Source organism: Piliocolobus tephrosceles, chromosome 20 (assembly GCF_002776525.5).
Source record: "Piliocolobus tephrosceles isolate RC106 chromosome 20, ASM277652v3, whole genome shotgun sequence".
Lineage (NCBI taxonomy): Eukaryota > Metazoa > Chordata > Mammalia > Primates > Cercopithecidae > Piliocolobus > Piliocolobus tephrosceles.
The window spans coordinates 164,323-177,978 of record NC_045453.1 but is presented as its reverse complement, the minus strand read 5'-3'; the positions used below and the strand labels follow the sequence as shown (position 1 = coordinate 177,978).

The 13,656-nt window shown below is 52.5% G+C and overlaps 1 protein-coding gene across 1 annotated transcript; it reads right to left on the bottom strand.

Annotated features, from left to right (window-relative positions):
- Positions 1–11,081: 11,081 nt before the first annotated feature.
- LOC116418559 (vasopressin-neurophysin 2-copeptin) lies at positions 11,082–13,371 on the bottom strand. Its single transcript, XM_031934711.1, has 3 exons — positions 13,003–13,371; positions 11,427–11,628; positions 11,082–11,254 (listed from the first exon to the last, which is right to left on the bottom strand). The coding sequence occupies exons 1-3, from the start codon at positions 13,120–13,122 to the stop codon at positions 11,082–11,084; spliced, it is 495 nt and encodes a 164-aa protein (XP_031790571.1). The 5' UTR covers positions 13,123–13,371.
- Between the last annotated feature and the right edge of the window lie 285 nt (positions 13,372–13,656).

Here is a 13,656-nt window from a genome sequence, read left to right as displayed (position 1 = left end):
CAACTTGACTCGTGTCTAAGTGCCAGAAATGGGACGGGGAGGGGGCATTGCGTGACTGTAAGATCGCGCCCGTTGTACCTGTGGCTTGTTGCATTCAGAGCAGGAATTCAGAGCTGGCCAAGGAAGACGTGTCCTGGCTGCCCGAGGGGACAGAGCGGGTGTTGTTCTGGCTGCCACCATCCTGGAGGGGCTGGAAGAGGGAGGGGCACAAAGGCTCTGAGGACTTGGAAACAGCCCCAGCTTCCCGCTCCCAGCCTGGGCTGAGGCCTACAGCCGGCTGCACTTCAGGGGATCTTTCAAAATCGAAAAAGACGATGATGAGGGAGCAAATACAGACAAGGGTCTGAGCGGGATGACCACAGGAAGTAGTCAGTGCACACTGAATGGCTTCCTGACCCCTGAAAGGAGGCTTGAGCCATACTTAGAAGTTGAGGGAGCAGAGCGGGCCTGGGGAGAGGGGGTCCTGGGGAGCAGCTGAAGGGCCACCATGTTTCCTAGGAGCTGACCCCAGGAGGCCACTGGCATGCTCAGAAGAGGAGCCCAAGCTGCGGGGACTGGGCTTGAATGCCTGCATGACTCTCCCTGGTGTCCCCAGGGCTGGGTCTGACCTGGCAGCCCTACTCCTGCCTGTGCCATAAAACATGTCAGGGCTGGGGACCCCACAAGCGGACAGGGGATCTTGAGAGTCCAGGGCCACAGAAATGACATGAACAAAGAAAATCTCTTGACCTCTATCTCCTATCAGTGAAGCAAAAGTATCTGAGACAGGTCTCAATCAACTTACCTTTTTTTTTCCTTTTTGTGAGACGGCGTTTCGCTCTTGTTGCCCAGGCTGGAGTAGAATGGTGCAATCTCGCCTCACTGCAACCTCTGCCTCCCAGGTGCAAGCGATTCTCCTGCCTCAGCCTCCTGAGTGGCTAGGACTACAGGCGCCCACCACCACGTGCTGCTAATTTTTGTGTTTTTAGTAGAGATGGGGTTTCACCACGTAGGCCAGGCTGGTCTCAAACTCCTGACGTCAGGTGATCCACCCACCTCGGCCTCCCAAAGTGCTGGGTTGATAGGTGTGAGCCACCTTGCCCAGCCAAAGTTTCAATCATTTTAGAAAGCTGATTAAGGGCCAGGCACAGTGGCTCGTGTCTGTAATCTTAGCACTTTGGGAGGCCTAGGCAGCTTGATGACCTTAGGTCAGGAGTTCGAGATCAGCCTGGCCAACATGGCGAAACCCCTACTGTACTGAAAATACAAAAATTAGCCAGGGGTGGTGGCAGGCACCTATAATCCCAACTACTTGGGAGGCTGAGGCAGGAAAATCGTTTGAACCCGCGGGGGCAGAGGTTGTAGTGAACTGAGATCCAGACTGGGCAAAAGAGCGAAACTCCATTTAAAAAAAAAGAAGAAAGCTGATTAAGAACACACCTAACACACCTCAGGAGGTTCCCTGAGGACATGTATCCAAGGCAGTCAGGGTACAGCCGGATGTTTTTGTTGTTGTTCTGGTTTTTGTTTTGTTTTGTTTTTTTGAGATGGAGTCTTGCTCTGTGGCTCTATCGCCCAGGCTACAGTGCAATAGCATGGTCTCGGCTTACTGCAAACTCCGTCTCCTGGGTTCAAGCAATTCTTCTGCCTTAGCCTTCTGAGTAGCTGGGATTACAGGTGTGCACCACCACATCCAGCTAATTTTGGTATTTTTAGTAGAGACGGGGTTTCATCATGTTGGTCAGGCTGGTGTCAAACTCCTGACCTCATGATCCACCCGCTTCGGCCTCCTAAAGTGCTGAGATTACAGGCATGAGCCACCGCGCCCGGCCTGGTTTTATACATTTTAGGGAGACATGAGACATTGATTAATACATGCGAGATGAACATCGATTTGCTCTGGAAAGGCAGGACAACTCGAAGGGGGGTTGTGGGGCTCCCAGGTCTTAGGGAGATAAGAGACAAAAGGTTGCCTTCTTTTGAATCTTTGTTCAGTCTTTCACTGAATACATAATTTACATGTAAGAGTGGGGTAGAGAAATAGTCACTCATGCCTTAGTCTGGCTCAGTGAATCTGCATTTTTACATAAACAATACGGCAGAAGGAGAAATCAGGTATGCATTTGTGTCAGGTGAGCAGAGGGATGACTTAAGAGTTCTGGCCTTTGTCCTGCACCTGTGAAGATAAGCTATCAATTTACATTGCCAGGGTGAGATGAGGCTCACAAGCAATTTCCCTGTGGGTAAATTGTGAAGGAAGTATGTAGCCCTTTGTAGTTTCTTATTTAGGAATAAAATAGGAAGCAGCTTTGCCTGACTCAGTTCCCAGTTTGACTTTTCCCTTTGACTTAGTGATTCTGGGGTCTTGTGATTTGAAATTTATTAATTTTCCTTTCCCACATTTATCCCTGCATCTAGACACTGGGAATCAGATAAAAGCCTAGTCCCCAGAACACGCCCCCAACCACCTGCCCATGTCACCGGGCAGTGCACTTCAGAAGGCCCACGCCCACTCTCTCACTCCAAAGAAAACAGGAACAGACCATTCCTGGGGCTTTCCCACACTCAGGAGCAACCAGGGCGGGGCAGGGAGAATGAACCCACAGGTGCAAGACTGAAAACATATACTGAAGAGCACTATAAGATTTCCTTCACAGGTGGTACAAAACAGGCCAAAAAGATATATGGGCCTCGAGGTTTGGGTGGGCAGTGGCTGGAAACAGTATCAGGGGCTTCCTGGTTGCTGCTCAGATTCTGTTTCTTGGCCTGGGAGCTGGTGAAACAGGTGTGCTCAGTTTATGAAAATGCATGAAACTGTATACATGGGATTGGTTCACTTTTGTTTGTAATTAAACAGTTGGTCCTTTCTGTGAGATGTACACCAGTGGAACCAACCAATCTGGGATTGTATATTTATGAAAAAAATTGTCTACTGAGCATGTCTAGACATTTTTGTCGTGTCATCATTGCCTCAACAATACAGTATAACAACAATTGACATGGCATTTACATAGTATTAGATTTTGTTTGTTTGTTTGAGACGGAGTCTCATTCCGTCGTCCATGCTGGAGTGTAATGGTGCAATCTCAGCTCACTGCAATCTCTGCCTCCTAGGTTCAAGCAATTCTCCTGCCTCAGCCTCCCAAGTAGCTGAGATTACAGGTGCCCCCCAACACAACCGGCTAATTTTTTTGTATTTTTAGTAAAGACGGGGTTTCACGGTGTTGGTCAGGCTGGTCTCGAACTCCTGACCAGAGTGGGTGATCCACCCACCTTGGCCTCCCAAAGTGCTAGGATTATAGGCGTGAGCCACCTCACCCAGCTGCAGTGAGGCTTTTGAAAGCCCCAGTGGCCTATGGCACAGTGGAATGGTTTTTGCTGGGGCGGTGAGGGGATGCCCCTCTTCTGACCTCACATCTTGGGGTGAGGAGGAGGGGGAATTTGTCGTGCAAGGGAGCAAGAGATTGACTCAAAGTGGAGAACATGGACTTCTTTTCAAATTGTTCAGAACAGTTTGATACACAGAAAGGGGTATTTGAGGCCGGGTGCGGTGGCTCAAGCCTGTAATCCCAGCACTTTGGGAGGCCGAGATGGGCGGATCACGAAGTCAGGAGATCGAGACCATCCTGGCTAACACGGTGAAACCCCGTCTCTACTAAAAACACAAAAACTAGCCGGGCGAGGTGGCGGGCGCCTGTAGTCTCAGCTACTCGGGAGGCTGAGGCAGGAGAATGGCGTGCACCCGGGAGGCGGAGCTTGCAGTGAGCTGAGATCCGGCCACTGCACTCCAGTCCGGGCGACAGAGCAAGACTCCGCCTCAACAACAACAACAAAAAAAAAAAAACAAGAAAGGGGTATTTGAGGAAAGTGGTCAAAGTTCTTTGGCCCCTCAGAAACCACCCAGAGAGAGAGGGGAGCATCTGCCCACAGAACACCCCACCTCCAATCGCATGGGCATGAGCCTGTGGATTTGTGCTTTCCAAGCTGCCTGTCCACCTGCCACACTCGCAGGATGCCTGGGCCTCCCACTGGGACCCCACTCCTTCCTCTGAGTGCCTCACATTCCCTCCCACCCCAGTGGCTCTGACACAGAGCAGAGGGGTGTCAGCCCAGCTTTCCCCACCTTGGGAGAGACTTCAGGGTCCCTTTACCCCCTCAGGCACCCACCCACTGGGCCATTCTTTCCCTGGGATCCAAAGCCTGCAGTATTTTCTTTTGCAGCCTTAAAACACAGAGGGCTGGCTGGGTGCAGTGGCTCATGCCTATAATCCCAGCACTTTGGGAGGCTGAGGGGGCTGGATCACATAAGGTCAGGAGTTCAAGACCAGCCTGGTCATCATGGCAAAACCCTGTCTCTACAAAAAAATACAAAAATTAGCCAGGCGTGGTGGTGTGCACCTGTAGTTGCAGCTACTCAGGAGGATTATTGCTTGAATTGCTTGAACCCAGGAGGCGGAGATTGCAGTAAGCCAAGATCATGCCACTACATTTCAGTCTGGGCAACAGAAGAAGACCCCATCTCTAAAATAATAATAATAAAGGTAGTATTCTGGCCTCCATAAGCCATGTTCTTTTGTTTTATTTTTCAATTGTTTCAGAATTTGAGGGTTATAGTTAGTTAAGTTAAGGTTAGGCTGTTGTAATAAAAACACTCAAATGGTAAAGAGACATTGTGGGCTTAAGGAACATAGATGTTTATTTCCCTCTCTTTTCTATCAGTCTGACACGAACATTCCTGGTTCTGTTCCACCCTGCCATTTAGGACCCAGTTTTCTTCTATCATATAGTTATGTCATCCCCTAGGCCTTGTCACTGCCTGCATGCTTCAGGCTGGAGGGCTGTGGATGCCACCTGGTGGAAAGGGAAAGAGTGTGGAAGATAAGAGGTGCACCCACCGTCTTAAGATTTCAAGTGCCAGCCGGGCACAGTGGCTCACACCTGTAATCCCAGCTACTTGGGAGGCTGAGGCAGGAGAATCACTGAAACCCCAGAGGGGGAGGTCGCAGTGAGCCTAGATAGTGCCATTACACTGCAGCCTGGGCGACAAGAGTGAGACTCTGTCTCAAAGGGAAAAAAAAAAAAAAGATTTTGACCAGGCGCGGTGGCTCAAGCCTGTAATCCCAGCACTTTGGAAGGCCGAGACGGGCGGATCACCAGGTCGGGAGATCAAGACCATCCGGGCTAACACGGTGAAACCCCCATCTCTACTAAAAAATACAAAAAATTAGCCGGGCAAGGTGGCGGGCGCCTGTAGTCCCAGCTACTCGGGAGGCTGAGGCAGGAGAATGACGTAAACCCGGGAGGCGGAGCTTGCAGTGAGCTGAGATCCGGCCACTGCACTCCAGCCTGGGCCACAGAGCGAGACTCCATCTCAAAAAAAAAAAAAAAAAAAAAGATTTCAAGTGCCACTTTTCCTTTTACTCAGGTTTTATTGACAAAAACATGGTCATGTGGCCTACCTTACTGCAATGGAGGCAGAGAAATATAGCTACGATTTCTTTTCTTTTCTTTTTTTTCTGAGATGGAGTCTCGTCTGTCACCCAGGCTGGAGTGCAGTGGCTCAATCTTGGCTCACCGCAACCTCCACCTCTGGGGTTCAAGTGATTCTGGTGTCTCAGCCTCCCGAATAGCTGGGACTACAGGCACATGACACCACACCCGGCTAATTTTTTTGTATTTTTAGTAGAGACGGGATTTCACCACGTTGGCCAGGCTATTCTTGAATTCCTGACCTCAGGTGATCCGCCCACCTCGGCCTCCCAAAGTGCTGGGATTACATGTGTGAGCCACCACTCCCAGCAACAATTTCATTACGATGAAAGAAGTTGTGGTAAATAGCAAAAAAATTGCCCCAATTCTCTACCTCTCCCTATAGCTGCATCCGCAATATGACTTTGTAATTTCTCCCATCAAGAGAAGTCTATTTCTCTACTCCTTGAATCCGTTCTCATCCACCTACATTGAAATGTCTCCATGGTGGTTTGTCATAAACAATTCGTTGTCGCCAATGGAATATGGCAGAAGTAAGGAATGGCAGATCTAAGCTGAGCCTAGACCCCAAGAAGTCTTGTACACCTTGTTTGTTCTTTTGCTCCTCTGTCTCATCACAAGAACAGGCTCAGGCTAGCTACTCTACTGGAGGATGAGAGACCACGTGGAACAGAGACACTCCACAGCTGAGCTACCAGCTGCTAACAGATGTATGACTAAGTTCAGTCAAGATCAGCCAAATCCAGCCAGCTCCCCCAGAACCATTCAGACAACCCATGGGGTGATGGGAAATAATAATTGGTGTGTTTAAGCCACCTCATTTTGGGAGCAGTTTGTTACCCAGCATAATTGTGGCAATAGATATACGATATGGAGGGAGAAGAGGTTCTGATGAACAGCTAGCATTCTCAGCCAGAGTATTAGGTAACTGGATACTCTTCGAACTCCTAGCAATGACAGTGTTTATCTTCTTTTGAGAATTATATGAATAAATTTCCCATTGTTGAGCTATCTTTCCATTCATTAAGAAATCCTATTTGCTCATGATGTACTCTTCTATTTAGTCTTCTGCAGTTGACTTACTAATATTGATGTTTGAATCTAAGTCATAAATTAGATTGTTATATAACTTTTTTCTGTGCTATAATTTTATATCAGTTAGGACTGAATTTATTATTAGATTGGTGCAACCTAATAGGTTTTTGCCATTACTTTTGTACCCACCTATAGTGAGTAACAGAAAACCCAGCAGATAGCACCTTGAATTAACAGTTTGTTCATGCAACTCGCGGGCTAGTTGCATTTTAGGACTAGTAGTATAACCATTCCACAGTGCCTTCACAACCCAACCCATTCTGCCTTCCTGCGGTGTCAGCCTTAGTATATACCTTTTGTCCTCATGTCACAAAACTATTACTTGTTCTTTGAGCATTTTGTCTACGACCCAAGCAAGATGAAAGCAGAAGGGTCAATTATTTCTCTTTAATATTAAGGTAGGACTTTTGCTTCTGTCCACAAAGTAACTGGTAACTGACTAGCCCCTCCACCATAAGCAGTTGCAAAACTGGATAAAATATATATAGCAACTATTTCAGGCATGATAGACAGAAGGAAATTCAGTAGGTGAACCCCATGATTACCCCAGGATTCTGCTGGGAACAATGTCCTGACCACGATGCAACAAGATGAAGTCTGAGCAGAGCATGGCTGTCACACTGACTGGGGAGGCATGGAAAGAAGTTGCAAAAATCCTCAGCGAAAAAAAAGAAAGAAATTACTGTCTATGTAGAAAATCCCAAAGAATCTTCAAAAAAGTTATTATATCTAATAAGTACATTTAGCAAGATCACAGGATATAAAGTTAACATTAATACTTCATAATTCTATATACTAACAATAATTACTTGGAAATTACATTTTAAAATACAGCACTATTTAAAATAGTGTGAAAAATACGAAATCTTTTGGAAAGATATCTTACCTAATATATACAAATTCTATACGGTGAACTATAAAACGCTGATGGAAAAATAGAAGACCTGAATAACTGGAGAGATATATTTTGTTTATTGATTTGGAAGACTCATCAGGGTAAAGATGTCAGTTCTCCCCAAATTGATTGAAAGATCCAATACAATTCTAATTAAACTCCCAATAGGATATTTTTGTAGAAATCATTAAGTTGATTCTAAAACTTATACAGCATGGCAAAGGAACTAGAACAGTCAAAACAATTTTGAAAAAGAACAAAGTTGGAAAAGCCACACAACCTAATAAAGTTATCATATTCAAAACAGCGTAATATTATAGAAAGGATAGATCTAGGCCGGGTGCAGTGGCTCACACCTATAATCCCAGCACTTTGGGAGGCCGAGGCAGGCAGATCACTTGAGATCAGGAGTTCGAAACCAGCCTGGACAACATGGCTGTTGAGATCACGCCACTACACTCCAGACTGTGTGACAGTGAGACTCTGTCAAAAAAAAAAAAAAATCAGTGGAACAGATTAGAGAGTCCAGAAATAGACTCACATATATATGGCACTATCTCAGCTCACTGCAACCTCTACCTCTTGGGTTCAAGCAATTCTCCTGTCTCAGCCTCCTGAGTAGCTGGGACTACAGGTGCGCGCCACCATGCTCGGCTAATTTTTGTATTTTCAGTAGAGATGGGGTTTCAAACTCCTGACCTCAGGCCATCTACCTGCCTGGGCCTCCCAAAGTGCTGGAATTACAGGCATGAACCACCACACCTGGCCAAGAAGTTCTTTTTTGTTTGTTTGTTTGTTTTTGTTTTTGTTTTGAGACGGAGTCTGGCTCTGTCGCCTAGGCTGGAGTGCAGTGGCCGGATCTCAGCTCACTGCAAGCTCCGCCTCCCAGGTTTACGCCATTCTCCTGCCTCAGCCTCCCGAGTAGCTGGGACTACAGGCGCCCGCCATCTCGCCCTGCTAGTTTTTTTGTATTTTTTAGTAGAGACAGGGTTTCACCGTGTTAGCCAGGATGGTCTCGATCTCCTGACCTCGTGATCCACCCGTCTCGGCCTCCCAAAGTGCTGGGATTACAGGCTTGAGCCACCGCGCCCGGCCAAGAAGTTCTTTAACAAGAGACACTGCTGTGTCCTTAATGTAGATGCTGAAAAATAAATAAATAAAAATAAAAATAGGCTGGGCAAGGTGGCGCAAGCCTGTAATCCCAGCACTTTGGGAGGCCGAGGCAGGCAGATCACGAGGTCAGGAGATCGAGACCATCCTGGCTAACATGGTGAAACCCCGTCTCTACCAAAAATACAAAAAAATTAGCCAGGTGTGGTGGCGGGCACCTATAGTCCCAGCTACTCGGGAGGCTGAGGCAGGAGAATGGTGTGAACCCGGGAGGCAGAGCTTGCAGTGAACCAAGATCACACCACTGCACTCGAGCCTGGGCAACAGAGCAAGACTTTGTCCCAAAAATAATAATAATAATAATAATAATAATAATAATAATTTTTTAAAAAGAAAAAGAAAAAGAGACACTGCCAATGTTACCATTTTTATGAAAGAGCAGATGTGGAGGCTTGAACACTGCTTTGACCCTTGTCGCGGGTTTGCCGCAGCCCGTTTGCCCCGTAGAGAATGAGCAGACAAGGGCCGACCTCTCCCTGCTAAATGGCTCTGTAGCTGGGTCAGGGGACTCAAGGAGAGGGAGAAAGAGTGGAAGTCTGTTCAGGGATGTGGACATTTGGGCAAATTGTGGGTGGGCAGACCTTCCTCGCCCCTTCCCAGAAGTAGTAGCCTGATTGTTTTGAAGACAAGCGGAGGGAAAGGAGTCTCTGAATCTGTATGTATTTGGGAAGAGGAAGTTCCTGGACCTCATTCTGAGACTGTCCCCAAGTCCAGACACTAGTACTTTGGACTGGACTCGGTGCAGCCAAGCCACCTGCCTCTTCCCACTTCCCAGTTGGAAGAGTTAATAAATTCCTATTAGGTTTGGTCCTGCTCCAGATGGAGGCTGGCCCTGAGTGTACCACATGAAACAGGAGCAGGAGGTCGCGGCAGTGACCCAAGTCTGCATAGTCCCTGCCCCTGCTGGCTAGACCCAGTCATACCATGCACTGCCTGGCAGAGGAACCCAGAACCAGGTCAGGGGTGAGAGCCAAAGGGAGCCCTGGGAGTGTGGAAGAGAGCCTGACCTTGGCATGTGCCTGGACTCTGCCCAGGGCTGCTGAGGCTGGGCTGCTTGAGTCACCAGGCTTGGCCCTAAGCCTGGGCGTTGGGGTCACGGCCCAGGCGGACTTCCCTCCTCCTGCACTCCCTCCTGGCCTCAGAGTTTGCAGAGGATCCCGAAGGAGATGCAGCCTCTTGTGGCTCCAAGACCTGGAGAAAGGAAGCCCAAGGAGAGGATGCAGAGAACAGAGGAGGCCAAGAGAGAGAAGGATGGGAGGTGTCGGAGGGGGTGAGGGGACAGAAGGGGGGTGTGGAGGGGCCAAGGAGAGAGGCAAGAAGGGGCCCGGGAGCTGGGAGAACGGGGAGGCGAGAGCAGGGTAAGAGACAAAGGAGAGAAAGGGCAGATGGGACCAGAAAGTCCTCCGGTTCAAGAAGGGAGGAGAGAACCCAAGAGATGTAGAGGAAGATGCCCAGAGCTGCTGGACGTCTTTTTGCCAAAGGGGCTCGTGTCAAAGGGCAGAAGGTCTTCATGTCCGGGAGCTAATGTGAGTGCGCTCCTGCATGCGTGAGCCTGTGTGTACATGCTCCTGCCCATCCTCCTGTCGGCTGTATCTGTTTCTTTGGGTGTGTCTGTGGCTCTGAATGTGGGGCTCAGGGTCTCTATGGTTGTGGTCAAGCGTCGCGGACATGTTCCCAGCAGTTATTTTCTTGTCTGTGTTTCTGTCCAAGTGAGCTTGAGGTTGTGTGGGACTTTATCTGTAGGGGTCCCCCACTCTGAGGGGCCCTAATGGTGGGTGCACTGGACGGACAGCAGGTGGCGCTGTCTCCGCTGGGTCTGGGGTGATGTTCCCGCCGCCACCACACACACGAGCACTGCCTTGGGTGAAACAGACATTGCACTGGGAATCCCGGGACCTGGGTGGGTCCCTGAGTGGTTTGTCTCCTGGGATGAAAATGGGGACAGAATGGTCATCCCTTGGCCCGTCTCCTCTGCCTCCCTCACTCTTCTCTCCGTCACTGTCAATGTCTCTGCATCTCTCTCCATCATTCTGCTATCTCTGTCTCTGGGTCTCTTGCTGTCTTGTCCTCCAGGCCTTTCCCCTCTCTGCCTTCACTTCTTTCCCTCTGCTGGAGGATACCCAACCCCCCCCCTCCAAGGCCACTCTCGGCCTCTGGTCTCCCCCTCCCCTGCCTCCCAATCCGCCCTGTCCCTCGGGCTAGCGACACCTCTGCGGGTCCCAGATCGCTTCCTCTACGGGACCTGTTGCTTCTCTGGGGTGGATCTGTCCACGACCTCAGGTCCGGGGACTGGCCGGGCGGCATGGTGGCGGGGATCCCCGCTCCCACCTCGCTCCCCTTCCCTCTTCCCGCCAGAGACTGAGACAGACGCGAGGCCGTGCATTTTCAGAGGTTTATTGTCCGTGCTGTAGGGGCGGGCGCAGACAGCGCGCCGGTAGGGCGGGCGGGGGGCTCAGTAGACGCCGGGCGGGGCGGGCTCGAAGGGCTCGGGCGCCCCGGCCAGCTGCACCAGCCGCAGCAGCAAGGCCCCGGCCGGCCCGTCTAGCTGCGTGGCGTTGCTCCGGTCGCTGGCGCGGGCGCGGCGGTGAAAGCCCTCGCGGCAGTCGGGCTCCGTCGTGCAGCTCTCTGCGGGAAGGACCTGTGAGCGCGGGCGCCCTGGGGTGGGCGCAGCTCGGGATGCGGAGACCCACGCCCTCCCTGCCGTGCCTGACTCCGCCCCCACCCCGCCGCAGGTCCGCGCTCCCCCACCCAAGCGGTGGGCGCCCGCCCAAGCCCCAGGCCCGTCCCCGCCGCGCACCGTCGTTGCAGCATATGCCGAAGGCGGCGCAGCGGCCCCCGCTCCCGCACGCCTTCTGGCCGGACTGGCAGGGCGACGGCAGGTAGTTCTCCTCCTGGCAGCGCAGCGCCTCGGCTGTGCCCACAAAGCAGCCCAGCTCGTCCGCGCAGCAGATGCTCGGCCCGAAGCAACGACCTTTGCCCCCGGGGCCGCAGGGGAGGCACTGCGGGGACGGACGGGCGGGGTGAGCGGGAGGAGGAGGAGCCGGGAGTTGGGGGGTTGGAGGCGAACCCCGCGAGGCGGGGATGCTGGGGTCCCGGTCTCTGAGTGCGGGCGGGACACTGGGGCTGCAGCTTGCAGGCGCACTGGGGCGCCGTCTGGGCCTCGACCGCAGTCACGGGCGAGGCGTCCAAATCCGCTCAGCACCTTGGTTTCTTGAATGACTTCTCAGTGATAGCCCTCAGCGTCCTCCCCCTCGGCTAGGGACCGGTCTCCGGTGGACTACAGCATGGGGAGCCCTTCCTCGAGCCTCGGGGCCATCGCTGGTGGGCGCCACTCTTGCAGCTGCCCCACCTTCCCCCACTCGAGACCCTTCCTCCTTCCTCCTCACACTGCTGCAGCTTGAGCCAGGGCCCACCCGCTTCCCCACACCATGCAGAGAGGCCCTGCCCATTGAGAACCCCGCCCCTTCCTCCCATTTCCTGTCTCCTGTCTTGCCTTGCCCCTGCCTCCTGCCAAGCTTGACGGCCTCAGCTGGGGCCCTGACCCCCTGCTCAGTCGCCTGTGGGTGGCAGGGGCCTGAGCTCTAGAGGAGGGCACGGACACCCAGGTGTCTCAGGACCCCAAAGGAGCCTAGCAGGAGGAAGGAAGGCTGCGGGGGTTGCCCACTCGGCCACTCTAATTTGCTCAACAGTCGGTTCTCTGGCGCAATGGATAGCGCATTAGACTTCTAGCTGAGCTTGGTGTGGTCTCATTTGCTCAACGGCTCATCATTGAGCCTGCACAGAATTGCATGCACATCGTGATTGGATTTCCTTCAGCTCTGCTGGAAATGGAGGAAACGTCCAGCACTAGAGAATTAGGCCAGGTTCCCAGCAGAACTTCCCCACAGGATGCCCCACTCAAGTGCGCTCAGACCAGAGGCCATCTTCTGTGTGGGGGCCTGGGCGCCTGTGGCTGGGAGGCTGGGGCTGGATGAGGAAAGCCTCCAATGCCAGGTAGGACGGAGCCTCTGCTGCCCCAGCCAGTCCAGATGCAAGAACGCCATGGGCACAGGGGAGGCCATGATGCCCCGTTCTCCCTGATCCAGCCCCAAGCCCAGTCACTGGGGAAGCATCCCTCACTTCCCTGCATCCCTGTCTGGATGGCGACAGTGACCAGGAGCCCCTTCAGCCTCTCCCAGCCTCCTCCAAAGCCTGGTTTCCTCTGGCCCACCCCATTGGCTCCTCTGCCCAGCCATGCCATGCCTCTCTCTTCCTCCCCCACACTTCCCCTAAAGGCCACCACCACCCATGACTTCCCTCTTTCCTAGCCGCTGACCCAGGGTGTGAGCACTGCCCGCTGTGGCAGCCCTGAGAGGGCCTGCGGTGGGAAGTACCTGTCTCAGCTCCAGGTCGGACATGGCCCTCTTGCCGCCCCTCGGGCAGTTCTGGAAGTAGCATGCGGAGGAGAAGGCCAGTAGGCCGAGGAAGCAGGCGGGCAGCATGGTGTCGGGCATCCTGGTGCACACAGGTGGAACCCGTATGCAGCGCTGCTTGGTGGCTCTGTGCTGCTGCCTCTGCTGGCTGCCTATTTATGTCCGCAGGTGTTCCCCTGGAGGCGAGATGCAGCCACCGCCCCCTCCCCAGTGGCTCCCCAGGAGCCCACGGTGGCCAGGTCCCCAGCCGTCAGCAGTGATTCAGGCATCTAGGGACACACGTGGGCCTGTCTGTGCAGGGGATCATGGGGGAGGGGTGCGGGCCGCCAGGCTGTCATGGGCCGCGGAATGACAGCAATTGCCTCTACTGTGACTGAAATGCTCTGGATTCAGGGAGAGGAACAGACTGGGGGTCACCTGGAGACCGTCTCTGAGCTTTCTGGTTACCCAGAAAGGGCTTAGGGTCCAAGAAGAGGGTAAGAGGAACCGAGGGGCTGGGTGTTAGGGGCAGGGACAGGCCCTGGCCTAGGAGCTGTGGGGCAGGGGACAGCCAGGTGCTAGGAGCTGTGGGGCAAGGGACAGCCAGGTGTGTGGGGAGGGTTAGCCCTGTGACAA

Bases quoted from the DNA above. Each gene is read 5' to 3' on its own strand.
- LOC116418559 (XM_031934711.1), bottom strand. From the start codon at position 13,122: ATGCCCGACACCATGCTGCCCGCCTGCTTCCTCGGCCTACTGGCCTTC. The intron at 11,629-13,002 runs GTACTTCCCACC...CCGTCCCCGCAG, and splicing joins CCGACCTGGAGCTGAGACAG to TGCCTCCCCTGCGGCCCCGG. The intron at 11,255-11,426 runs GTGCGCGGCGGG...TCCTTCCCGCAG, and splicing joins CGGCATATGCTGCAACGACG to AGAGCTGCACGACGGAGCCC.